The sequence below is a fragment of the Ptiloglossa arizonensis genome, chromosome 3, assembly GCF_051014685.1.
Source record: "Ptiloglossa arizonensis isolate GNS036 chromosome 3, iyPtiAriz1_principal, whole genome shotgun sequence".
NCBI classification, from domain to species: Eukaryota; Metazoa; Arthropoda; class Insecta; order Hymenoptera; family Colletidae; genus Ptiloglossa; species Ptiloglossa arizonensis.
This window is the reverse complement of record NC_135050.1, coordinates 22,366,086-22,392,674: the sequence shown is the minus strand read 5'-3', so window position 1 is coordinate 22,392,674 and position 26,589 is coordinate 22,366,086. Positions and strand designations below refer to the sequence as shown.

Sequence of the window (26,589 nt, the reverse complement as noted above, 5' to 3'; positions counted from 1 at the left end):
ATAATGATTTCACTATATATGGTAATTATATACCAGTTAAATAATATCAAATATTTCGTAATACTATTTCTTATTGAAAATTATCAACACGATTTGAGCGGAAAATAAAATGTAGCTTACGAATGACCAATGCGACTACTCAATGTGGTGATATGAAAAATATTCAAAATTAATTTTTAAAGTTTATTGTTATGCCACTAAAGATCGAGCCACGAGAATATCAGGAAACTGACTATTGTATAATGATCATACCTTTGTAGAAATTATTCGTTGTAGCTTCCTAAAATGTGAAACAATAATCGAGACAAAAGTGTACTACACCAATTTGAAGAAATATATTCAAAGTTACTAGAAAAGGAACTTTCATTATTGAAGTTCGAAATAGATGTACGTATCTCAATAGTTTTACCGTTTTATTATTATACTGTATTAATTTTAATTACGGAAAAACAGACAAATACATATATAAAAAGAAAACATTTTTCAAAATATATTCTTAGATATTGCAATGACGAATATTCAACAATGACACAGATATTCTAGTTATAGTTTAATTGCGAATTGAACGTGGACGTTGATCTCCCTGTATAGGTAACACATTTGAAACATGTTACGAGTAATTAAACGGATTTTTCTTTAAATTGCACAAATATGTGCGAGATATAAAAAATGCTAAAACATATTTTGACAAATCTTTATTGAAAAGCCGACCTTGATGATATTCTTTGAGATTATGTACAAAGAACAATTGTTGGCGTTCTACGTACCGATGGACGACCCTCCGTCACAAGAGTAACACTAGCAACTGAATACTTGATCCAATCGAAATATTTTATATAATACAAAATTATCAGATAATTTCAATTTCTATCTTCTATCTGTAATTTTAATAGTGAACACGTAGCGTTCGATTGCAAGTTTAAATATAAAGATGTTCTTGAATGCATACCATGTGGACCAATCGAAAGAAATATCGAACTTAACATCCGTTGAAAAATAAATCTAAACTGGATAACGTGCGGTGACACTTTCAAAATTGTGATCGTTCTATTATTATATTATTGTACCTATTGTAAAATGTATTATTTACATTAAAAGAAGGAGCTGTGTGATGTAATTGCGTCAGTAAATCTGAGCGCGCAACTTCGACAGTCGGTGACGCACCGTCAGTTGTCGACAATGCCCAAAATGTGCTGGGTTTTCTCGACATTAAATCTGAATAGCGCGATCGCGCTGCTTGAGACTCAAACGGTTAATAAATAGATAAATTCGGATCTGTTGTAAAATAACGTAAAAAATGCATTAAGAATGACAGTCTTCAAAATTACTGAAAGTATATACATAAAATAATTAAATGAAATTTAATAATTAGTATCAGGGTCGATGCACTAATAAAAGATAATAAACTTGTACGTAGAAATTTTATATTTCTTAGAACTGCTACGACTAACAACAAACCGTATTTTCATTCGAATGTCCTCACTGATATTCGTCGTACGACAGTACCATCAGGGTTACACATTCACTGTGATTCCCAAATTCCAATCCCCTTCGTTTTATTCTTAATCCTTTAGCAGAGATTAATGCATACTTAGACATTTATCTCCATGAAGAGGATTGCTATCAAAAGAATCATTTTATCCCTGGATATAGACTCACAATACTTTACATTTTATCAATGCACTCACAATTTGTAACAAAGGAAATCCACACGAACGAAACGTTTGTGGTGTATAGTACGAACCCAATGGTAAAAAAATTTCTTATGTTCACGTTCTTACTTCGATCTAACATCTAGCTTATCTAAAAATTAATGTTATTAATCGTCGATAACAGAGCATCGTTCTTTATATGACTAAAATTCCAGTCTAGAGTCACACAACTTAGGCACTGTTCTAGTAGCACTAATTAAAATATTCACATTTTGCATAAATTGTTTTTAAAAATTATAGTGTACAATTTACATACAACTTATATTTCTTTTCCATTTTTTTTTTGATAATTTTAACTTTTATGCTTTCAAATTTCCAATGAATTGTTGATATTTACTAGTGTTTTAAAATATTATTAGTTAATAAAAATTTTTAGAATTTGTGGCATCAAGAAACGTATTAAGTGTCAATATCAAGTATACATAAACTTCTAAAATGTTTCTGATCTTAGAATTTGCTATTGTATTTCTACATACGAATTTATGTACTGAAAGAAATTGGCAATTTCTTTATCAATATTCAGCGAAATTGAGCAATATTATATAGTTAGTTGTCGTAAGTAAAATAGTGATCCTAAAGTTGCGTAATCATTGGAACCTGCGTTTTATATAATATGGAACTGTGACTCATGGGACGAATAATATACGTGACTGTCTGAATTGGCAAACAGCTTGTTTCAATGATGCACACATCTGCCGTAGGACTCAGCTTCAAATACTATGTATTGACAAATAAATTAAACATCCATTTAAATTAAAAGTATTGTTATGATATTTTATCAATGCGCAGTGAGTATCTGTCGGTCAATTGTTAAATATAACAGATAGAAATATTTCTTCGATATTCGTTCTATTAATATTAGAACGTATCAAGGTTCAGTTGATTTAGAGGTTTCATTTTATGGGATGTATTTGCGCGTTGTGATCGGTGTAAATAATTAAAACTACCGGAAGAAGAAGAGTCCTACTTCATGAGGAGCAGCAGGCATTACTCTGTACGCTTTCATATTTTTAATCCACGGCTTAGACATTACACTAGAATTGTGCTTTAGTCTATTTTAACTGTGGAATAAATCTTCCGTACAAATGCATTAGTACCGACGTAACCAACTGTTCCACACATTATGCCCAGGGCAAGACTAAATAATGCCATGTAACCGAAATAAAATGCTGTTTGGAAGAGACCATACATCCTGAAAAAAATTTTAAAGTAATTACATTCATAATGAATTTATATTTTTTGTAATCAAATGCAGTAAATATAGTAAACGTACTTAGTTTTAAAGAAGAAATAATAGAAGGAATATATGTAGACATATCCAGCAGTTGAAGCCGCAGCTAAGAAACTTGTCCACTGCCTGTAATAAGAAAGAAAATGTAGAATACAAAAATGTTATTTAACAATATTCTTAATTAATAACTAGACAATTTTTACCATCGATAATCTTCAGCGTTTAGCAAAAAGTATGTACATACGATAGTAACACAAACGGTTACTATCATTAGAATAACGAATACTAATAACATGAAACCGTAAACATAATAGATTTTATATGCCCAAAATGAGGTAAAAATAAAGTACCTGAAAAAAAAAAAATATATATATATATATAAATTTATTTGGTCCATAATGTTTCACTGTCTAAATGATGAAACTTACATTTCAATGAATATTGATCCAAAAGGCAATATACCACCAAGCATTATAATGATCAGTGGTTCCATAAACCATTTTTTTTCAGGTATAGGTCGAGGTACTGCATTAACCCTACACGGTGCGTCCGGTGTTCCAGCTAAATTGCGACCCAATATGGTTCCAACCAATGTTAATGGTAATATAACAAATATACAAATACATGTAACTGCCACCTATAAATAAAACAATTTTTGTTGTGTCAAAAAAATATATATATTTAAAAATTAAGATCAAAATTTAATAACACTCACCATAGAGCCAAAAGGTATAGCGCGGCTAGCATGATAATACATCGCGATAAAGTTAATGAAAAATGCAGTGCCGCAGACGATAAGAGGTAACATAAAGGCACTGAGTATCATCTGTTTGATCCAAATGCGTCCGCCCATACGAGCATATAAGCCTCCTCCAGCATAACCGTTTATAGGTGATGTAGCAGCATACACAAAAATTGCTGTAGATAGCATTGATCCTCTTTCCGTATAAAGTTCTCCAAGGATAGCAAAAATGATAACGCTAAGTACAACAACTGTGACCTAAAATGAAATAAACTATTAAGATATTATTCTAATCGTTGTACGAAACATAAATATCTAATTGTTAAATTTATTACCTGATAGCCTGCACCTATAAAAGCTGAAAAAACCATTGCATGACTAGCTGGTCTAAATACATCCCCATGAACTTGTTTCCACCCATATTCATCGCCTAAATCTCGTTCCATATCATCCATTTCTTCATCCCTACTGTATCTTGCATAATCTTTTCTTAAGGTACGCATTAAAATCATTGAAACAAGTCCAACTAGGAATATTACCATCATGAAACTATTAAAGATACTGAACCAATGAATCTAAGAGAAAAAAGAACAATATTTATTGTGAGATTTAGATATTAGTCTCTAAATTTTTGACTAACATTTTTCAAGTAACACAACATAATGCTTACTCTGTGTTGGAAAAAGTTAGGATCCAAATATTTGTCGAATCTATCTTCGAACTTAACATTACTCTTTTTCCAATTAACTTCATAACTAAAAGAAATGGCTGCACCTTGCGCTAATTTCACTTTATTTTCACTTGTTAAATTTACATCAACTATTTGCTTCCCATTGTATCCTATATCAAATTTTTTATGTGTCCAAATGTAATAAGATACAACCCCATTATTTTCTTCTGGTTCTCCCACAACTCCTAATGAGTAACATTAAAAAATAATATCAATTAATATAGTAATAAAGTGCTAAAGAAAATGAAATCAACATTATCGTTTACCCCAAATTGGTAGGTCATCCATATACATCTTATACCAATATTGATTCTTCACTGCATATATAAAAGCTTTTTCACTCTCTTCAGTTAATCTTATCTGGCAATATTCCATTTTTACAACATCGGCTGTAAATATATCAGAATGTCATTAGAACATATATAAACATTTAATCATTACTCAATGATAATTATTAAAATTAGGAAGTACCCTTAAATTCAATTTCCAAGCCACTGAATTTGAGTTCGATGCCTTGCAGTGCCTCAGAAAAGGTTTCGTGATAATGATTAATGACGTCTTTTGTGCCCATACAAAAAGGTAACGAATAATATGAATAAGTTTCTTGGCGATTATGATATGGTCCAACTGTGCTCATCCATAGTACCACTTCGTCATTGTCATCATACTAATAAAAGAAATTGTTGTTAGTATATTCTTAATATATGTGACAAATTATAATTAAGATGTATGATGTATTATTGTAAGTATTGGTTCTAAACTCATGTATATGGAAAACTCTTCTGTTAAAAAATACATTGTTGCATTTTAACGAGCAATTGAAAATCTTTTATTTCAAGAATAGTTTAAATTAAACATACAAATTCGTGATTACATATTAACCCACGATAGAAAGGTAACAAAAGAACAAATTGCGATCATAAAAAATACAAGGTACGTATTGTAAAGCCGACAAAGACGTGCCTACGATGTACATGTAACTTTGACATTTCAAAAATATGTCAATTCAGAATACTTACGACGTGAGTGTGCTCGTCGGGACGGGCAAAGGGGAGTAGGCTAAGCGCCATAAAGTGGAATAACAATCGAACCCGACACATGTTCATCGTGACGGGAAGGCGCGCTAGGCGCCTTATGCTACTATAGACAGAAATTCAATGATATCCGACAATACAAACACTCCATAGATTCACGGAACACGACCAACGTAGCAGAAACACCGGACGGACAGGCCAGGCAGACACCAGCGGACACGTATTAAAATGCAACGATGACACTCACAGTAACCGCTAATACGCGCTAGCTGTTGAGGATGTTTACTTACTATCACATCAGGTGGCGCCTCCATCGATTTTCTTAAGGTTCTTATCGAAATTGGCGACTTTTTAGTGCGATACAGCTGCCTTAATCAACCACGTGATTTCGTCTGTTAAAAAAATTATACATATATACATACACATGTTACGGCTGAATAATTTAAATCTTCCCATACGTATTGTTTTCTGAGATTTCTATGCAATAAACTAATAAAATTAAATAAATCATATTTGCTTATAATTTTCTATTAAACTCTTACGTAATTGATAAAATGAATTAGGAAAATTACTAGTTTTTGAGTACAAATAGTTTAAAAGAAAGTCAAAGACATATTTATTTTTTACAGATTCTTTCGTCATAATTACGCTTAATGAAAAGTTAAATATTATTTTAATTATTCTTCAGGCCAAGGTTTTCCTATACCTTGAGATGCACCCATTCTTGATGGATCTTGACTTGGATAATGTATTGGAGTTGTCCCTGGTGGGAATATTGGCGTTGCAGCAGCAGCTGCCATTTGTGGTGGAAACATAAATTGGGGAGCAACTGGTGGAGGAGGAATCATCATTGGTGGTATCATGCCAGGAGTAGTTTGTAAATTGAAGAAGTTATTTCCCATGCTTTCAGGTGGTGGTGGTAGAGCACCTGGTAAACCTGGTACAGGTTCTAAAATCTCTCTAGTTGCCTCAGCTGCAGACACAGTTTGTCTTCCTTGTGAACGTCCCCATTTAATAGTTAATCTTCTTCCTCCCAATATCAATTTATTAAATGTCCTTTCTGCTGCAGCTTCAGCAGCACTTCTTTGTGTGTATTGAATAAAGGCACACTGCTGACGAGGAACCATTGTTACTGAACGTATTTCTCCATACTGATAAAAATGATCACGTAATTGTTTTTCTGTTAAGACATCTCCTAAATTGCCAATATATAGAGTTGTGATAGATTTATCTTCTGGTGGATCTAGCTTGGGCATAGCTGCAGCTCTACGCATTAATTTGTCAGCAACAGGATCATTTACTCCATAGTAACGATCCTTGATATTCTGATCGGCCAATGGATCATCAGGATCAGTGGGTTTCTCATGACGATATGGGCATTCTTCTCCTCTTTTACATTCTCCCTTAACCCAGAAGGAACAAATGTGTGGTCTATTCCTTTTGTAATAAGGACTCGTTCTTGCCAGTTTCATCAATAAATCACTGGCTGCTGCAGATTTACCAACAGCACCTGCTGGTGATGTTGCATCTATTTTACCAATTTCACTATCTATGTTTTGTACATAATACTCTTTGTTTACATCCGATCTGGGCAAATCATCTTTAATTTTTAATGCTGCATCGCGTACTTGAATTGGTAATCCATATTCTAAATCGAGTAAACATGTTTGGCATACATTTTTTAAACGACTACAAGTCTGACATACTTCAGTCTTTTTAAAACGCATCCTTGCACCAGGACACCATCTGAATACCGTGAATGGACGCATACAAATTTTACATTCTTTTCCATATCTTTCCTTTGTCTATAAAATTAAATAATAATTTATCATTAAGACCAATAAATACACTTCTTAAAAATCATAATCTTTGGCATAAATTTTCATATAATTAACTTACCATTCGAATATATGGATTATCGCCTAAACAAGTTTGACATAGTATTGGAAATTCCTAAAATGAAGCGCAGTGCGTTAACAAATATTCTATTTCAATTATTTCAATATCATGTTAAAAACTCGGTAATACTTACAGCATCTTCCCAATTCTGTCTATTGTACGTGTTTGTCGTTTTTGATGTGGCCATTTTAAGCTATAAAATACATAAAAGTTTTACATTCGCGTTACAAGTCACAACAAAGCGATACGAGATACGTACATCATTGACGAAGATCGTAAATAGAATCAATCATTAATCAACAACACGGGTGGACATTGATGTCTATTACTCTACGACAACAGATGGCAACACAGACCAAGTGTTAGATCTTCTACTTTACCAATTACGATATAGTCGCTTTAGCCAATCAGATTATAAAAAAAATGTCATTGCGTTTTTCATGAGAACATTGTAACGTTATGATCCATACAGAGATTCATTCGTATTTTAATAACGAACAAATTAAACATACTCTTATTTACATTCTTATATTATTTCTCGATTGTTCTTTATGATTAGTTACTTTATTTTTTTCAGCAATAATAAATCAAATAATGGAAATTTTACTTGACACTAATGTTTAATGTATTTAGGAACACATGCATAGGTAGGGTAGGCAAGATAGTAATTAGCAACGAATGGAACTGTCAGGGGTGGGAGATGCTTCCATCGGGAAAGATCGGTTAGAGGGAGTCGCGACGCAGAAGGCCGCGGGAGAAGCTGTACGTGCTCGTTGTAAAATGGCCACGTCCGACTCCAAAGCGCCTCTGCGAACCGTGAAAAGGGTCCAATTTGGCATTCTTTCTCCCGATGAAATAGTAAGTTCGTTACTTGTAAACAAGTGATCACCCGAAATATACTTTTCATCGCGATGTGCAAAACTATTTCATCACCAGTCGACATTTTGTGAGACCTTATTGCGTGAGAAGGCATTGGATGTTACTTCCAAACAGACGCGCGTGTTGATTTTCGATGAGTACTTCTTGTTTGTATCATTTGATAATTGCGGGAAAACATAATTCAGAATTATAAAATACATGCAATAAGAATTATTTATTATACAATTGCTAACGTTTAATGTGAATATCGTCTATAATACGATTTAGTTTTGTTTCCATTAACTACATACTTATGATTAATTTTTTAATAAAGATTCAAAGAATATGGAATCCCCCTTTACAGTGTTATCACGTTTGATTAAATATTAACGAAGAATAAAAATGACCAAATTCAGTATAAGTCTATATGTTTGTGTACAATTATCATATAATTTTGATAATAAACGAAAATATTATTGAACTATGATAATAAATATATAATTGCTGCATTTCTTTACTATTTTTGATGCCCTATTATTCCTTATAATTATACACCTACATGTACATTTTATTTACGTTACAGATGTTATGATCAGAAATAAATAGTTCTAAATATTTATGATTAATATATTTATTTTGTACTTACATTATTTTCAATTATCAGTTATATGTAACTTTATACAATGTTTTGTGCAGCGTCGTATGTCCGTCACAGATGGCGGCATTCGCTTTCCAGAAACTATGGAAGGTGGCCGTCCAAAACTTGGCGGACTTATGGACCCAAGGCAAGGTGTCATTGATAGAAATTCTCGGTGCCAAACATGTGCCGGTAACATGACAGAATGTCCAGGACATTTTGGTCACATAGATTTGGCCAAACCAGTTTTTCATGTTGGTTTTATAACAAAAACAATAAAAATTTTAAGATGTGTATGTTTCTATTGCTCAAAACTGCTTGTTAGTCCAGTAAGTAAAAAATTACCAATCCACTTATTATATATTTTAATGCTTTGTTATTAATTTTCTAATATTACTTTTTTAATCGTAGCATAACCCAAAAATTAAAGAAATTGTCATGAAAACTAAAGGTCAGCCACGTAAGCGTCTCACATTTGTCTACGATTTGTGTAAAAGTAAAAATATTTGTGAGGGTGGTGATGAAATGGATATTAACAAAGAAAGTCCAGAACAACAACCTACAGATAGAAAACCAGGACATGGTGGTTGTGGTAGATATCAACCTAATCTTAGGAGATCTGGTCTAGATGTTACTGCAGAATGGAAACACGTAAATGAAGATTCACAAGAAAAGAAAATAGCACTCACTGCTGAAAGAGCATGGGAAATTTTAAAACATATTACAGATGAAGAATCATTTATTCTTGGTATGGACCCAAAATTTGCTCGACCAGATTGGATGGTGGTAACTGTTTTACCTGTTCCACCTCTGTCAGTTAGACCAGCAGTTATTATGTATGGTTCTGCAAAAAATCAGGATGATTTGACGCACAAACTTGCAGATATTATAAAAGCAAACAATGAATTGATTAGAAATGAACAAGCTGGAGCAGCAGCACATGTTATATCAGAGAATATAAAAATGTTACAATTTCATGTAGCAACACTAGTTGACAATGATATGCCTGGAATGCCAAGAGCAATGCAGAAATCAGGAAAACCATTAAAGGCTATAAAAGCAAGACTGAAAGGAAAAGAAGGAAGAATAAGAGGAAATTTGATGGGTAAACGTGTTGACTTTTCAGCTCGTACTGTCATTACACCAGATCCCAATTTGCGAATTGATCAAGTAGGTGTGCCTCGAAGTATTGCCCAAAATTTAACATTCCCTGAAATTGTGACACCTTTTAATATTGACAAAATGCAAGAACTCGTTAGACGCGGGAACTCACAGTATCCAGGTGCTAAATACATTGTTAGAGACAATGGAGAGAGAATCGATTTGAGATTTCATCCGAAACCATCTGATCTGCACCTACAATGCGGTTACAGAGTAGAGCGACACATTCGCGATGGCGATTTAGTAATTTTCAATCGTCAACCAACTCTACACAAGATGAGTATGATGGGTCACAGAGTAAAAGTTCTACCATGGAGTACATTCCGTATGAATCTTAGCTGTACGTCACCTTATAACGCCGATTTTGACGGTGACGAAATGAACTTGCACGTTCCGCAATCGATGGAGACTCGTGCAGAAGTAGAAAATATTCACGTAACACCGCGTCAGATTATTACACCACAAGCAAATAAACCCGTTATGGGTATTGTACAGGATACGCTTACTGCTGTAAGAAAAATGACAAAAAGGGACGTATTCATAGAAAAAGAACAAATGATGAACATTCTTATGTTCTTACCTAGTTGGGACGGCAAAATGCCTCAGCCGTGTATATTGAAACCAAAGCCTTTGTGGACTGGTAAACAAATTTTCTCATTGATTATACCGGGCAACGTAAATATGATAAGAACTCACAGCACACATCCAGATGAAGAAGACGATGGTCCATACAAGTGGATATCTCCTGGTGACACCAAAGTCATGGTAGAACATGGAGAACTTGTCATGGGTATACTTTGTAAAAAGACTTTGGGTACATCTGCAGGTTCTCTTCTTCATATTTGTATGTTGGAATTGGGACACGAAGTTTGCGGACGGTTTTACGGAAATATTCAGACTGTGATTAATAATTGGTTATTGCTAGAAGGTCACTCCATTGGTATTGGAGATACTATTGCTGATCCACAGACTTATTTAGAGATTCAAAAAGCAATCAAAAAGGCCAAAGAGGATGTAATAGAGGTCATTCAAAAAGCTCACAATATGGAGCTGGAACCCACTCCTGGTAACACTTTGAGGCAGACTTTCGAAAATCAAGTAAATAGGATTTTGAACGACGCTCGTGACAAAACTGGTGGTTCTGCTAAGAAATCTTTAACCGAATATAATAATCTAAAGGCTATGGTAGTATCAGGATCAAAGGGATCCAATATTAACATTTCTCAGGTTATTGCTTGTGTGGGTCAACAGAACGTCGAAGGTAAACGTATTCCGTTTGGTTTCCGTAAAAGAACACTACCGCATTTCATCAAAGACGATTATGGTCCTGAGTCCAGAGGATTCGTCGAGAACTCGTACCTTGCCGGTTTGACTCCATCCGAGTTTTATTTTCACGCTATGGGAGGTCGTGAGGGTCTTATTGATACTGCCGTAAAAACTGCAGAAACTGGATACATTCAGCGTCGTTTGATAAAGGCTATGGAATCTGTAATGGTACATTATGATGGAACAGTTAGAAACTCTGTGGGACAACTGATTCAGTTACGTTATGGTGAGGACGGTTTATGTGGTGAAACTGTCGAATTCCAAAATTTACCTACTATTAAGTTAAGCAACAAAGCATTTGAAAAGAAATTTAAGTTCGATCCAACGAACGAACGCTATCTTCGTCGCATCTTCAATGAAGATATTGTCAGAGAAATGATGGGATCTGGTGAAGTGATTTCTGAACTAGAAAGGGAATGGGAACAATTGAATAAGGATCGTGCAGTGCTCAGAGAGATATTCCCCAGTGGTGAATCAAAAGTTGTATTACCATGTAATTTGCAAAGAATGATTTGGAATGTGCAAAAGATTTTCCACATTAATAAACGAGCACCCACTGATCTTAGTCCAATGAGGGTTATACAAGGTGAACAAAACTATAATTTCATTAAAAATATAAATAATTGATATTATCAGTAGGGTCTATACTAAAAATTTTGGTTTACAGGTGTAAAGGATCTCCTGGAGAAATGTATCATTGTGGCTGGTGATGATAGACTCAGCAAACAGGCAAATGAAAACGCCACACTATTATTCCAATGTTTAGTGAGATCTACTTTATGTACAAAATGTGTTTCTGAAGAATTTAGATTATCTAGTGAAGCTTTTGAATGGCTTATTGGAGAAATTGAAACAAGATTCCAACAAGCACAGGTTTGTAGAGGATAAATTATATGTATCAGTTTAAGTATAAAACTGTTAGACATACTATTTTTAAAATGTATATTTTAGGTATCACCTGGTGAGATGGTAGGTGCTTTGGCTGCTCAATCACTTGGTGAACCTGCCACTCAGATGACCCTGAACACTTTCCACTTTGCCGGTGTATCATCGAAGAACGTAACTCTCGGTGTACCTAGGCTAAAAGAAATTATAAACATCAGTAAGAAACCGAAGGCTCCATCATTGACAGTGTTCTTGACAGGAGCTGCGGCAAGGGACGCAGAGAAAGCAAAAAATGTACTTTGTCGACTGGAACATACTACATTAAGAAAGGTTACGGCAAATACCGCAATTTATTACGATCCAGATCCACAGAATACTGTAATAGCAGAAGATCAAGAATTTGTTAATGTTTATTACGAAATGCCTGATTTCGATCCGACTAAAATATCACCGTGGTTACTTCGTATTGAGTTAGATCGAAAAAGAATGACTGACAAAAAGTTAACTATGGAACAAATCGCAGAAAAGATTAACGCTGGTTTTGGAGACGATTTGAACTGCATTTTTAATGACGATAATGCCGAAAAATTAGTGTTACGAATTAGGATTATGAATAGCGACGATAACAAATTCCAAGACACCGTGGAAGAGACTGTAGATAAAATGGAAGACGATATGTTCCTTCGATGTATCGAGGCGAATATGCTGAGTGACATGACGTTACAAGTATGCATTAATTAATTTAATTACAAGATATGACAAATACGAGATTCATTGTATTTACAAATATCGTTTAATTGTTGTAGGGTATCGAAGCCATAGGGAAAGTATATATGCATTTACCACAAACTGATTCTAAGAAGCGCATCGTTATCACAGAAACTGGTGAATTCAAAGCAATAGCAGAATGGTTATTGGAAACGGACGGAACAAGTTTAATGAAAGTACTAAGTGAAAGAGACGTAGACCCTGTTCGGACGTTCAGTAACGATATTTGTGAAATATTCCAAGTGTTAGGTATTGAAGCTGTGAGAAAATCAGTAGAAAAAGAAATGAACGCTGTATTGCAATTCTATGGTCTTTACGTAAATTACCGTCACCTTGCTTTGCTTTGTGACGTGATGACTGCCAAAGGACACTTAATGGCTATAACTCGTCATGGAATTAACAGACAGGACACTGGCGCCCTTATGAGGTAAGTTATTAGAAAATCAAAAATGTAATATACCTACACTTTAATTATTGGAATATTGTATATAATACTATTATATTACATATAATTTGATATATAATCTTTAATCTCGATTTAGATGTTCTTTTGAAGAAACAGTAGACGTCTTATTGGATGCAGCATCTCATGCAGAAGTTGATCCAATGAGAGGAGTATCCGAAAACATTATTATGGGACAACTGCCACGCATAGGAACAGGTATTGTTTCCATCATTTGGTATATTTGAATTTAGTAAACAGATTACCAATTTAATTAAGTTAACATGTGTACTTAATATTATCCTTCAGGATGTTTTGATTTGTTATTGGACGCCGAGAAATGTAAAGCTGGTATTGAAATACCCATGGCAGTAGGAGCTGGTATGATGGGAAGCGCTGGAATGTTCTTTGGTAGCGTCGCTACACCAAGTATGAGTCCTCAAATGACACCTTGGATGGGCGCTACTCCTGGCTATGGCGCTTCTAGCATGTCACCTGGTATGAACATGCTGTATAATATTATAATAATAATAAAATTCTTTCAGTAACATAATAGTAATGAACACAATTTTTTTCATAGCACTGGGTAGTGGTATGACACCAGGAGGTGCATGCTTCTCGCCATCAGGAGCATCGGATGCTTCAGGACTTTCACCCGCATATTCTGCGTATTCACCACAACCGGGAAGTCCAGGAAGTCCAGGACCCAGTATGAGTCCATACCCCATGTCACCAGCGGGTGGTGCTTCACCCAGTTATTCACCTACATCTCCCGCCTATTTGCCAACATCGCCGAGTATGACACCGTCGAGTCCTAACTACTCACCCACGAGTCCGACTTACTCGCCCACCAGTCCAAATTACTCGCCGACAAGTCCGAATTACTCTCCAACATCGCCTAGGTATTCGCCTACATCGCCAAGTTATTCGCCGACGTCACCAAGTTACACAACATCACCAAGCTATTCACCAACGAGTCCCAGTTATTCTCCAACGTCGCCTAGTTACTCACCAACGTCACCGAGTTATTCACCGAGTCCATCGTACTCGCCAACGTCGCCTAGCTACTCGCCAACGAGTCCCAGTTATTCACCAACCTCGCCGAGCTATTCACCAAGTCCTTCGTACTCACCAACATCGCCAAGTTATTCGCCAACGAGTCCTAGTTACTCGCCAACGAGCCCAAGCTACTCTCCCAGTTCACCAAAGTATACACCACCCTCGCCATCTTACTCTCCTACGAGTCCCAGTTACTCACCGAGTTCACCACAATATTCACCTGCTAGTCCCAGTTATTCACCGAGTAGTCCAAAATATTCCCCAACAAGTCCAAGCTACTCGCCTACATCACCATCCTTTGCTGGAACCTCGCCACAGTACACACCAGCCAGTCCAACGTATTCACCTACGAGTCCAACCTATTCACCGACGAGTCCATCATACTCGCCAAGTTCACCCCAACACACAGCTTCGGGGAGCACAAGATACTCGCCCAGTAGTCCAAACTACTCTCCCACTAGTCCAACGTATTCGCCCACGAGTCCTCAGTACTCACCGTCAAGTACGAAGTACTCTCCCACCAGTCCCACGTACACACCGACCAGTCCTAGTTATTCGCCAACGAGTCCAACGTATTCTCCACCAGTGCCTGGATACTCGCCGACGAGTCCTACCTACTCACCGGCGTCGCCAGCCTACGAGACAGACGATTAAGAAGTATTACGTATATCTGTATGGATCTTTAATGTTAAACATTTATTATGGATTAGGTATAAGTGCGATAAGTTGTAATTACCGCTGCTGCGATTTTGAATGTTCTAAGCCCGTAAATATATATTTAGTATATAAATTTATGCACAATTTTTATAATTGTCATATTTGTCACCTATATGACCGTAGGTTGGAGGAAATTGTATTTCTTCTATATTGAAGAAGAAGAATGATTGAACGCTTCGTTTCAAAGAATATTCCAGACTATTCGGGGTGAGCAGAAGTCGACGCACGGTTGTGTGTGTAAATCTCCTCACAATTACGTTCCACACAGATCGACTGTTTGATTTTTAAATCTGGGCAACAAACAGAAAATATGACTGCCATTCATTGCAAATATTTTTGTTACGTATTTATAATTAAATTTCAATTTGGTAGATTCAGACATGTCCGTATTATGTTCGCCCGATACATGGCCATGTATTTAAGAAGACGGCACGAGCACCCGTTGTGGGTCTTCTTTCGTTGCTCTCATCGTATCTAGTTACGCCATTTGCGTTCGATAGAGTATCAAGTTACACTTTGCGTGGTTTTTCACCACCACACACCAAACCGGTTCAAGTTCCGCGTTGATGTCGAACAGTACGAATTATTTCTCGTCATGAATCGCGAGAGACTACCACTGCTTTTCAGAGACGCTAATTCAAATTTGTCGCTTCTGTTCGCCACGTTATGTGTTATTGACATCTTCGGCGTTTTCCCGATCATTGCGTTGCCACGCGCGATCGTGCAATGCGGTAAGTTTCTCTTTTTACCTTATCCGTTTCCAAAACCACTGATCCAAAATAAAAATGATAAATATTCGACGAAATGTTCGTCTACTTTTATTTTTGTTTTTAATGAAACGTGTTAACACTTTTGTGAATAGCTTTATTAAGTATCGTATACCTTCTTTTATGACGCACAGACGTAAACATCAGCCTGATGGATGTCGACTATTTTGTAAGACACAATATTAATATATATATAATATATATATATACAGTCAATTGTAGGTATAATGTAACTTCATTTTGCGAAATATTTTTATTCAAATTGAATCCATCTATATAATTGACTTGTATTTACTATTCAGCGATTATTGTCAAAAAGGTTTATGCAAAGAATGCGTGAGATGCTGTGTGAAATAGTTGATTATTTGAAGGAAATAAAGTTGGTTAACTTGTTAAAGGAATTTGTTATTCGATACGTCCAAGTCATAAAGCTACACGCATTGCCATGATCTATATTTTCGTAATTAATATACGTTCGTGAATAGGATTTTTCTAAATGATTAAAGTGAATGGAAACAAAAGCGCATGCTACATGATTTTAGGTTTATACGGGATTCCCCTAGTTCTCGTTGTATTGGGTTTACAAATTTACACAGCTGTACTTCTCGGAAAGTCATGGATAATTGCAACGACTCTCGATCCGCAAATTTCGCGGAAAAATCGGTAAGATTGCATTTGTATTTTTTGATACATGAGTGGATTTTATCCCAATTATCTTGTAGACATCCACTTGCTGCTGTGACTGAATTAACATTAGGTCCCCGGGCAAGGACCTTAGTCACTATAATTCTAGATCTTACTGTTTTTGGTTGCAGTATACCTAATTTGCTTGTTGGTATGTTCTTAATATATATAGTTCATTAATAATATAGTTAATTAAATTTAGATTAATCATAAATATTATCAATAAATTTCAGCATCACAGAATTTACAATTGTTTGGACTAAAAATATCAGGACAACGATTTGATCTATCTTTCTGCTATTGGCTTTTGGTTGTGGGTGTACTTTTGTGCCCAATTATGTGGCTTGGTAGTCCACGTGACATGAAGTAAACCAATATCTTTTCTATTAATTTCATGAAAATTATATTTCATAACTATGTATACAATTATATACAGTGGGTAGTATATATATTTCCATGGTCCACTGTGCATTTCATGAATACTTGTAGATTGTTGGTGTCGTTTTCTTGCACACTGGTCATACTGACAGCAATATTAATATGGTGGTGTATAATTGCTGATGATCAAGAGCTCAATGTAATACCAGTGCCCACTTCTCCTTCCTGGGACAAATTTATTTCTGGGTAAGTTTTATAAAAGTGTTATTTACAATTAATACCAATTACCTTTTAATTTTATGTTCAATTGATATTTAGAGACAATTAACTTTTCAGATATGGCATGCTAGCATTCCAATTCGATGTACATCCAACATTAATGACTGTACAAGTTGATATGCGTCGTTCCCAAGACATCAATAAAGCTGTTGTCATTTCTTTCTTAGGTAATAATGTGATTGAAACAGTTGCATAAAATTCATTCCACTTTTTGTTTTATCATTTATCCCAATAATAATCAATATCATTAATTGTAGTAAGCGGTTCATTGTTTGCCATCACTGCTGGCTTGGCTGCCTGGAAATATGGTGGCAGTACAACAGCTAATGTTCTACAAGTGGTTCCAGGGAATTTCATTATGAGTGCAGCTATTCTACTTGCTGCTCTTCAACTCTGCCTGTCAAGCGCTATAGGTCATTCTGCTTTGTTCCAGGATCTAGAGGACCAGTGGAATATCCAAAGATGTAAGAACTTCATGACAATAAATTGTAATATAATCACAGATTAATGTCAAAAAATATGTTGTAACATAAATATTTTTGTAATAGCTTTTGGATGGAAAAGATGCGCGATACGGTCAGCCGTTGTTTTTCTTGGTGTAGCTGTAGGAGAATCTGTACCAAGATTTGACATTGTAATGGCTTTAATTGGAGGATCTTTGACTGGTCCATTGGTCTTCGTGCTTCCACCGCTGATATATTCAAAAGCTATTGCTCTGAAATTGAGATCTACGCGAATATTAACTCCGGAAGTGTATTCAGGCTCTGAGAGACGTTGGAGCACTGGTGGAAGTATGATAATCGATCCAAGAATTCATTCAAGATCAGTCTATTATGGTGTTTTAGGCATACCTAAAACCGAGTACAATCGATATTCGTACGTTTATTATGACGACCAGGATGATGAATTCGATGAAGTTGTGGACTATGAAAATGATGTCTCGGACATTGGAGGAGTCAATGAAGAATATTTAATGATGAGAAGAAATCACGATAGTAGACCAATACTCGTAGACGCTAGTCGTCCTTTTAAAACCCATAGAAGAATTGCAATTTCCGAAGAGCCGATCTCAAAGTCAATTATAGATTGCACTTTTCAAAGATGGAACGATTGGTTCGGTTACTTGATTGTACTGTTCGGTATTGCCGTCACCATTTCCTCAACGTATATCAATATTAAAAATACGATACGTTACGTGCAATTCACACCACCGTGTATCATAAATGCTACCATCGTACAAAATTCGGTATAAATAAGAATGTCTTGTACCAATAAAAGAAATAATTGTTTTTTTTACCAGTGAATACATACAAGTTTTATTAATTAAATTTGTGTCAAAAATCTCATGTAACATTGTGTAATTTTAGTATTAAATCAATTCCAAATTTAATTTGAAATTTTTTGTACGGGCTTTTAACTTTCAGAAATGTCCACTGTGCGGCAGCATTGTGCTGATAAAAATTCGCGCTTTCTGATAAACACGTGGACCTTCAAGTTCTTATCTATACAAAATTCTTGTCTGTGCTAAATTTATATCTGAACGAGATTCCATATATTTTACATTAGTAATAAAAATTTCTGCAGGTTATGTTTTATTTTTCATTCTATAAAATCGAGTCAAATATACAAACTTGTTTCATAACACACACGTGTTTGATCGTTAGAATCAGCTGATTTGACGAACTATTCTTAATCGCGAAGGTTACCTTGAAAGAACGCTTTTATAAATGTACACATACTATTTTCTGTGAGCCAACAGCAAAATTTTCGTGTCTACAGAAACAAATTTCTAAATTAGAAGATTATTTATTAAGTAAATTTTAGTTAATCTATTTATGGTTTGTCCAATTTGATCATATGAAAACCCAAATACTGGCATTAAATACTGATATGACACGTGAATTTAATCAATCAGTATACCATGAAATTATTTTACATTTCGATATTAAACTTTTTGACAGACAAAAATGTAATTTATCTAAGTACAATGTGTAATTTTTAAGTTTCTTTCCAAATTTATCTTTTTCGTTGTGAACGACTTATTACGTCACATCGTTGAACATTTTTTTAACGATTCTAGTGGAGGGGATACGACCGAACTTGTGACGTTTACGAACCAGATCTTACGATACTGTCCGCGCCAAACGAATGAGCCGTCCTCGTCGGATCCATTTTGTGTTTTAGCTTCGATTCTTTGTTCTTTCACTTATTCGATATCGATTTCGATCAAAGAAGACATTTTTTTTTAAAATGATACCTAACTGTATCAGAAACATAGGCGTGCAAACGTCAAAACGAAACGTAAGTATATAATCCAACGAACCACAAATGACCTCTAGCTAGCTACTTACCAACACGTTCCATGCCAGGGTCTTGTTATAATTTCTAATCGTAATCGTTGGTCGAGTCTTACAATTGATAGTTTGATCTTTCTTTTTTTATATCTCCTGGTGTCTTGCCAGTTTGGGAGCTGGAATGAGGTAATTATTTGTAAAAATTTACCGATGTGTTTGTTACCACTAATGTTCCCATACTTCACGGATTGCACCGTGCTGAATTTCTGTTGCTTCTCTTTCTTTTTATCTTTAATATATTCCATGAGTTCATCCTTTTCTTATTTGATACAATTAGATTAGAATCGCTGAGAGGAGGTTACGCGTTATCAAAATTTTACGTGACTTTGCTTGTTACTTTGAGACTTTAGATTTGGATTAGCTTTATGTTGCATCCTTTTGTTTTATTTTTTTTTTGCACATATTTGTAAATTATAAAAGATCATGACACGAATTTAAAACTGTGTTGTAAGAAGTTGAATATAGAGTATTTAAAGATTTGTGCATTTGTAGGTGGTGTCTTATTTTTTCAACAAAAAAAATAATTATGCTACGGAGGCTACATTTGAAACCAAACCTTTTCGATTACATAAACTGGAGAGTGGTCCACCCACCCGTGTTACTGTTACTAAGGACGAAGCTATAGAACTTTATAAAAAATTACACACAATCCGTCGTATGGAAACAGCAGCAGGAAATCTTTATAAGGAAAAAATTGTCAGAGGTTTCTGTCATTTATATTCTGGCCAAGTAAGGATCTTTTACTCATTTCAAGATTTATTCAGTAAAAATTTTTACTAATAAAATGTGTCTATGCTTTTGGTAGGAAGCATGTGCAGTTGGTATGAAAGCAGCACTTAGGCCACAAGATGCTGTGATTACGGCGTATCGTGCCCATGGATGGACTTATCTAATGGGAATAGAACCAGTTGGTGTTCTATCTGAATTAACTGGTAGGAAAGGAGGTAATGCAAAAGGTAAAGGTGGTTCCATGCATATGTATTCTAAAAATTTCTATGGGGGAAATGGCATTGTTGGTGCTCAAGTGAGTATTAATTAAGAAGATTATTAAATCAGTTATCAGTGTCATGTTACTGAAAAAACAAATTTATAGGTGCCATTAGGAGTTGGAATTGCCCTTGCTCAAAAATACATGAACACTGGAGGTGTATGTCTTACATTGTATGGAGATGGTGCAGCTAATCAAGGACAGGTATTTGAAGTATATAATATGGCAAAATTATGGGATATTCCTTGTATCTTTGTCTGTGAAAACAATGGATATGGTATGGGTACTAGTGTTGATCGTGCTTCAGCAAGTACAGAGTATTACACAAGAGGAGATTATGTTCCTGGAATTTGGGTTTGTTTTAAACTGAATAATTACAAATATTTTTTGTGCTATTATCATGTAAATTATATTTACTAATTGAATAAATCATCAGGTGGATGGTATGGATGTATTGGCAGTTAGAGAAGCTACAAAATTCGCCATAGACTATTGCACATCTGGTAAAGGTCCACTTGTCATGGAGACTGTAACCTATAGATATAGTGGTCACAGTATGTCAGATCCTGGAACTAGTTACCGTACAAGAGAAGAAATACAAGAAGTGAGGCAAACTCGAGATCCTATCACTGGTTTCAAAGAACGAATCTTAAATTCTAATCTTGTTACACAAGATGAAATAAAAGTAAGTTTTATTGATTCTTTGTATATTTTCTGTGAAATTTACTGTAACATTATTTAATACTAATATTGTCGTTTTTAGGCAATAGAAAGCGAAATAAGAAAAATAGTGGATGATGCTGTAAAAACTGCAAAGGCGGATTCTGAAATTCCATTAAGCGAGCTTACAGCTGATATTTATGCTACTTGTTTAGAAAAAGAAATTCGTAATATAACCCCATTCAATCCTCTTCCTCATACGAGGTTGGGTCCTGCTGTTAATGCCTAAAACAATTTTCCAAAAATGACCTTGAACAAATTAAATGATATTAAATCTCAAACATTATATTAATATTTACCATTGGTAAAATACTCCCTAAATATAGGGATATTCTCCTAAAATTTAGGCAAAAAATAGCAAATTCTTGGATAACGATTTTGTTTACTATTTACAGTTCTGTTGTATATACACACGCAATATATATTTATTTTATTTATAGAGGTATAAATAGTACAATAAGGGAAAGATTTAACGTTATAGATTGATTAATAGATGGTAATATCCACTGCCATATTGTAGCAAGCGATTTTTCATGTACATAGTACATTTCAAACTGTGGTTCAAGACAGTAAATGTATCAAAAACGATTCGAAAGACAATACGTTTTATTTGTTTTACTATCCTTTATGTTACAGTACAATTCGTATCTATTATTTTGTGTTAATAGAACAATCGAAATTTATTATTATTTGTAAAATTGTATAATTAAAAATAACATAAGGGTGTAATTGTAGTGAGGAAGCCTCCATTTAAAATTTAATAAAAATACATTATTTATAACTCCTTCAGATTTATTCATGACTCATGTAACAATTCGTAATTTTAGTTTGGAACACATTTCGCGGCATTAATGCATTTACGAACACATCATGGGAGTCCATTCTTTTATCCTTGTTCCAATCGAGTTCGATGCTGTCGGATCACTGTGAATTGTGTAAACATCTCGCCTGTACAGAGTTATAAGTTACAACGCGAATATTTTACAAGCGGAGCTCATTCACGTGAATTAGCCCTGAAAAGATAGACGAACGAGCAATGGCCGCTGCAGGAAGCGCGAACACCGATTCGATTTTGCAAAAACTCGGTTTGAAACCCATTACAAAATGTAACCTTGCAAAATTTTATGTCCCGGCTTTCGGTGTCGCTTCGTACACCGTATTGTCGGTCAATGTGATGAATCCAAAACTTGTCATTAGGTAAGACTGTAAGCAATCCACTGTACTGCTAAACATTAACTTTTAACATAAAGTATAAAAGTTTCATAATTTTCGGAATGTTACGTAATCCTCGAGTAGATATATTCCAGCGACACATTTTTTCGGAATAGTTTAAAAATTTTAACTAAAATGTCAACTTTTTTGAATGAAAATGAGAATAATTATATTAAACACATATGTCTTGAACAATAGTTGGAAGTATTTGACCTATTTATGTGCGTTTCATGACATATGATTTTGCATACACGCAAAGCAATGATTAACTTAGATCTCGATTTAACATTTTAGGTTGAAAATTATATTTATATTGTAATATTAGTGTTTTGTGTTCTTCATTGCACTGTTCATCGTTAATTGTATAATGAGGAAAATAATTGTTTTTTCTTATTTTAATTTGTATCATGGTGTTGATACTCCTATATGTTTATAGAGTATTTCCAAAGAAAGACATTACAAACGTTTTATTGATTAGTGCCCTTCTTGGCACTGGCACATATATATGTACCCGTGAACACATGAAAAAAGCTCCTAATAGCTTAAGAGTTACATATAGGTAAGACCCATTATTTCTAATGTATTTTGATTATTTAATGAGTCAGATATTTTAAATCTTAACAATACATTTCTACATTATTTTATTTTCAATAGTGCTACTGGTGCTGTATTGATGTGCTTTGGATCAGTTCTGTCATGGGCAGTCTTACGGTTTCTTATACCACCTAATCCTATTCTGTGTACAATAGCTGGTATTGGTTCTGGAGTTGCATTCGTTATGGTTGGTTCTAGTTATTTGAACTTTGTTGATGGACTATTACCAAAGAAGTAGATTGATAGAATTTTTATTATCAAGATAACATCAATATGTATTAAATGAAAATTTGCAATAATGTAATATTAAATAGTGGATTGAATCACAAGTAAGGAAAACATGTAATGCTAAGCAAAAAATTGTCTACAAATTTCTACATTTTGTATAGTCTTTGCTCCATAAGTGACTGAAGATTATGAACTATATGTTGAATATACTTCTGAACAATATTTTTTCCTCATTAATTTATATGCAAGATTCAAAACTTATTTTAAAAGCACATAGAATATGTGTTGAAATATTGTTATTGTACTTTACATGGAATGTGTAAACAATGAAAAGTGGTTTCTTAAAATGCAAAATATAGTTCATATTAGCCTTATCAGACATTAGTCTGACTATACATGTGTACAGCGTTGTGACTCATATATTCAAAAATATGAAAAAAGAACAAGCTGAATTTCTGAATTTGAAGTGGCTTTACAATATTTATGCATTTTTTTAAGATACACCTTACAATATGTCTACTCAAATAATTGAATTGTGGTAGTTATAGTACTATATATGTGCAAATTTTTCTGCAGTTTCAATAAATGTTGCAAATTAAAAAAAAATTGAAAGGTTTCATGTTACAAATAAAGAATCACCTTTTATAATTTTTTTTGCGTAAGTATAAGTGTAACAAATTAATTTATTATTGTGCATTTCCATGCTTTTTTATAAGCAAAATATTCAGAATTAATTTAAATCAAAGTAATTCGCGATGTTAAAAATGCATATAAAATACGTTCACTGTAAATGAATAAGATTGTATCACTTGTATAATAAACTCTGTTACTAAACTTGAACTGATACATTTATCAGTATATTTGTCTACTACTAAGAAAGGGAGAATGTTTCTGGGTTTTTTTTCTTAATCAATGTTTTGTGTTTTATTAATAAGTTTCGCAGTAGACAAAATAAAATCATACGACAGAATGTGCAGATATTATTAGTTCAAGGATAAATTGTACATACAAACCAATCGTACCATATATTCATGTAATAGCATTCACACGAAACTATGGTTAAATATATGATAATAAATAATACAAATTTGACAATAAGCATTCAAGACACAAAAATTTCTACAATAGAGAAACTCAGGTTTTTGCAGTTTTAGTTACAAACTTAATAGTTACTTTAGAAGAAATGATAATGAATTATACGTAATGTGAATTTATTTTTGAGAAGTTCTTGAGTTTAATTGATTATTTTGTGAACGATGTTGAAAACTATAAATTAAACAAAGACCCTAGAAATATTGATAGGTACAGAGTAGTTACCTTGGTTGGTTCAAAATAAAAATTCTATCTAAAAGTTATAATTTATTTCGTAAAAAATATAATTCATATTTAGAAATCAAGTTTTTGATATGAAAAGTTTGTTTTGTTTGTTATTGGAATATGTTTACATATAAGCCATGTATCTGTCGTGTTAACGTGATTTGTATACGAGTGAAATGATGAACGCGATACGAATGGAATTGCAAACAGTTGTAGAATGTAGTTTCCCATGTTTTGATCTGACTTCCATTGTCTTCGTATTAATGATACTGTATTATCATTCCTGACGACACGCGATGTATGTTAGCTCGGTAGGAAAATGGTAATGCATATGAAAGTTGTAAATATCTAAATTCATTAAAACACTATCGACAACGTTATCGTTTTCGAAATTATGCTATTCACGCTTTAACATCATATTTTGATACTTGATCTTTCTTAATTAATAAGAAAGAATTAATATCCGATAATTGCAAAATATACATTTCATTCTGTTATCATGTAATATGCATATTATATATGTAAGTATTTAAATATATAAACAATTAAGATAAATTTTTCTAATTACAGTATAAAAAGTAGCAATCGATATGGATATACCATACAGTCTATATTACATAAAAAAATAGAATAAGTAACGCGATTGCACGGTGTGTTTACTCGTGAATCGTATCACATGTATATAGTATACCGCCTTAAAGATATTGACAACAGTTTCTCCATTCGCGTAATTCTTTTACACACGTTCTTATAGTACTTCATAAACGTCCATGTTGAATGCAACACTTTTTTTAATGTCCAAAAGACGTGATACTTACATAACACACGCAGAGCGTGAATATTATTTTCTACGAGTGTGCAGGTACCCGAAAATTTGAATACTCGAGATGTAGCTCGGATCGGGCAGTGCGTAATTTGATGTGGATTGAGTTCAATATCAAAAGTTTTTTTTCATAGTTAATTTAATATATCGTTATTGAAAAAAAAAATCATAATTCGCGATTGTAGTGAAATACATGAATGTCGGATTAATTTTCTGTGATAAGAAACATTCGAGGTCCCTATATAATCCCGATAGAAGATACTGACTAAAAATTTTCGGGTACACTACTATACTTCTCTCCCGCGTCGAAATAAAGAGTTCATAATACTGTCCTTCTTCAATCGAGACCTTTTCGTCATTATGCTTGGCTAAACAGTTGTCCAAAAAATTATTTGTGTATCCTAAGTAGCATAATTGATTCCCGAAAGTAAGTACTATTCGGGAGACATCTATCTTACGGGAGGAACTACTGCCGTCTCGATCAAGGGATTCACTCCCGCGCAAATAAATTTTAACTGTGATCCGTATGCGTTGTTGTCGTTTCGTTATCATCCCTCGAAGGTACACCTGTCAGATTTTTCATTGAGGAAGATAAAAGATTGCTGACCGCTTCTGCGATGCTTTCCGTGACTCTGTCAATCGTATCGGTAAGTATTCGTTCGCTCGTTGCGTTGGAATGGTTGTGTTCATGGGAATCCGCTTCGTGATCGTGATCGTCGTCAAAGTGATGCTCATCCTCCTGTTCGTGCACGTGCGAGTAATCGCAGTGCGAATGGGAATGCGAATGGGAATGAGCGGCTGCAAATGAGAAATAAATTTTTAAGTGCTTTAATAGTAGATTACGTTTCTACGTATAGTTGTTAAAGAGGGACGCAATTTTCTCGTTACTTTATCTTTTTACAAGGTTAGAAGCGAACTTAGAAATTAAAGAATTATACTACATATACAATAGTCCAATCTGCGCTGCTTCATCTAGAATTGATTCAGTTGTTAAGATAACGTTAACTTTCTCAAAGAAATATGATTTTTACCGCATTTTCGTAG

The 26,589-nt window shown here is 34.2% G+C and overlaps 7 protein-coding genes across 10 annotated transcripts in view; 4 read left to right on the top strand and 3 right to left on the bottom strand.

The window, feature by feature from the left end:
• Window positions 1-680: 680 nt before the first annotated feature.
• Window positions 681-5,718, bottom strand: Tm9sf3 (transmembrane 9 superfamily protein member 3). Its single transcript, XM_076307165.1, has 10 exons — window positions 5,435-5,718; window positions 4,887-5,082; window positions 4,682-4,804; window positions 4,356-4,600; window positions 4,021-4,260; window positions 3,659-3,943; window positions 3,372-3,580; window positions 3,147-3,293; window positions 2,986-3,069; window positions 681-2,904 (listed from the first exon to the last, which is right to left on the bottom strand). Exons 1-10 carry the CDS (start codon window positions 5,519-5,521, stop codon window positions 2,760-2,762), a joined length of 1,761 nt encoding a protein of 586 aa, XP_076163280.1. The 5' UTR covers window positions 5,522-5,718; the 3' UTR covers window positions 681-2,759.
• A 320-nt stretch (window positions 5,719-6,038) lies between these two features.
• Window positions 6,039-7,679, bottom strand: LOC143144298 (pre-mRNA-splicing factor RBM22). Its single transcript, XM_076306577.1, has 4 exons — window positions 7,608-7,679; window positions 7,482-7,541; window positions 7,349-7,402; window positions 6,039-7,254 (listed from the first exon to the last, which is right to left on the bottom strand). Exons 2-4 carry the CDS (start codon window positions 7,533-7,535, stop codon window positions 6,127-6,129), a joined length of 1,236 nt encoding a protein of 411 aa, XP_076162692.1. The 5' UTR covers window positions 7,536-7,541; window positions 7,608-7,679; the 3' UTR covers window positions 6,039-6,126.
• A 376-nt stretch (window positions 7,680-8,055) lies between these two features.
• Rpii215 (RNA polymerase II subunit RpII215) lies at window positions 8,056-15,278 on the top strand. Its single transcript, XM_076307152.1, has 9 exons — window positions 8,056-8,206; window positions 8,903-9,172; window positions 9,255-11,916; window positions 11,998-12,203; window positions 12,282-12,941; window positions 13,022-13,410; window positions 13,526-13,644; window positions 13,735-13,923; window positions 14,006-15,278. Exons 1-9 carry the CDS (start codon window positions 8,129-8,131, stop codon window positions 15,136-15,138), a joined length of 5,706 nt encoding a protein of 1,901 aa, XP_076163267.1. The 5' UTR covers window positions 8,056-8,128; the 3' UTR covers window positions 15,139-15,278.
• Window positions 15,279-15,419: 141 nt separating this feature from the next.
• On the top strand, window positions 15,420-18,700 carry Mah (solute carrier family member mahogany). Of its 2 annotated transcripts, none has more exons than XM_076307154.1 (8): window positions 15,420-15,932; window positions 16,511-16,631; window positions 16,691-16,803; window positions 16,886-17,018; window positions 17,142-17,276; window positions 17,367-17,476; window positions 17,567-17,773; window positions 17,858-18,700. In XM_076307154.1, the coding sequence occupies exons 1-8, from the start codon at window positions 15,797-15,799 to the stop codon at window positions 18,559-18,561; spliced, it is 1,659 nt and encodes a 552-aa protein (XP_076163269.1). In that variant the 5' UTR covers window positions 15,420-15,796; the 3' UTR covers window positions 18,562-18,700. The 2 variants fall into 2 exon arrangements, with proteins under 2 accessions (XP_076163269.1, XP_076163270.1); XM_076307155.1 differs by lacking the exon at window positions 15,420-15,932 and adding an exon at window positions 16,083-16,137.
• A 705-nt stretch (window positions 18,701-19,405) lies between these two features.
• On the top strand, window positions 19,406-21,959 carry LOC143144585 (putative pyruvate dehydrogenase E1 component subunit alpha, mitochondrial). Of its 2 annotated transcripts, XM_076307158.1 has the most exons (7): window positions 19,406-19,610; window positions 19,772-19,789; window positions 20,156-20,392; window positions 20,469-20,687; window positions 20,757-21,005; window positions 21,088-21,336; window positions 21,415-21,959. In XM_076307158.1, exons 1-7 carry the CDS (start codon window positions 19,560-19,562, stop codon window positions 21,598-21,600), a joined length of 1,209 nt encoding a protein of 402 aa, XP_076163273.1. In that variant the 5' UTR covers window positions 19,406-19,559; the 3' UTR covers window positions 21,601-21,959. The 2 variants fall into 2 exon arrangements, with proteins under 2 accessions (XP_076163273.1, XP_076163274.1); XM_076307159.1 differs by lacking the exon at window positions 19,772-19,789 and having other exon boundaries at window positions 19,413-19,610.
• A 243-nt stretch (window positions 21,960-22,202) lies between these two features.
• On the top strand, window positions 22,203-23,627 carry LOC143144586 (uncharacterized). Its single transcript, XM_076307160.1, has 3 exons — window positions 22,203-22,568; window positions 23,020-23,142; window positions 23,238-23,627. Exons 1-3 carry the CDS (start codon window positions 22,408-22,410, stop codon window positions 23,413-23,415), a joined length of 462 nt encoding a protein of 153 aa, XP_076163275.1. The 5' UTR covers window positions 22,203-22,407; the 3' UTR covers window positions 23,416-23,627.
• Window positions 23,628-24,751: 1,124 nt separating this feature from the next.
• The window catches only part of LOC143144584 (zinc transporter ZIP1-like), a 29,099-nt gene continuing 27,261 nt past the window's right edge, over window positions 24,752-26,589 (bottom strand). For both annotated transcript variants that reach the window (XM_076307157.1, XM_076307156.1), the window contains one exon: window positions 24,752-26,343. In XM_076307157.1, the coding sequence (XP_076163272.1) occupies window positions 26,057-26,343 (287 nt within the window). In that variant the 3' untranslated portion in view covers window positions 24,752-26,056. The remainder of the gene's footprint in view (window positions 26,344-26,589) is intronic.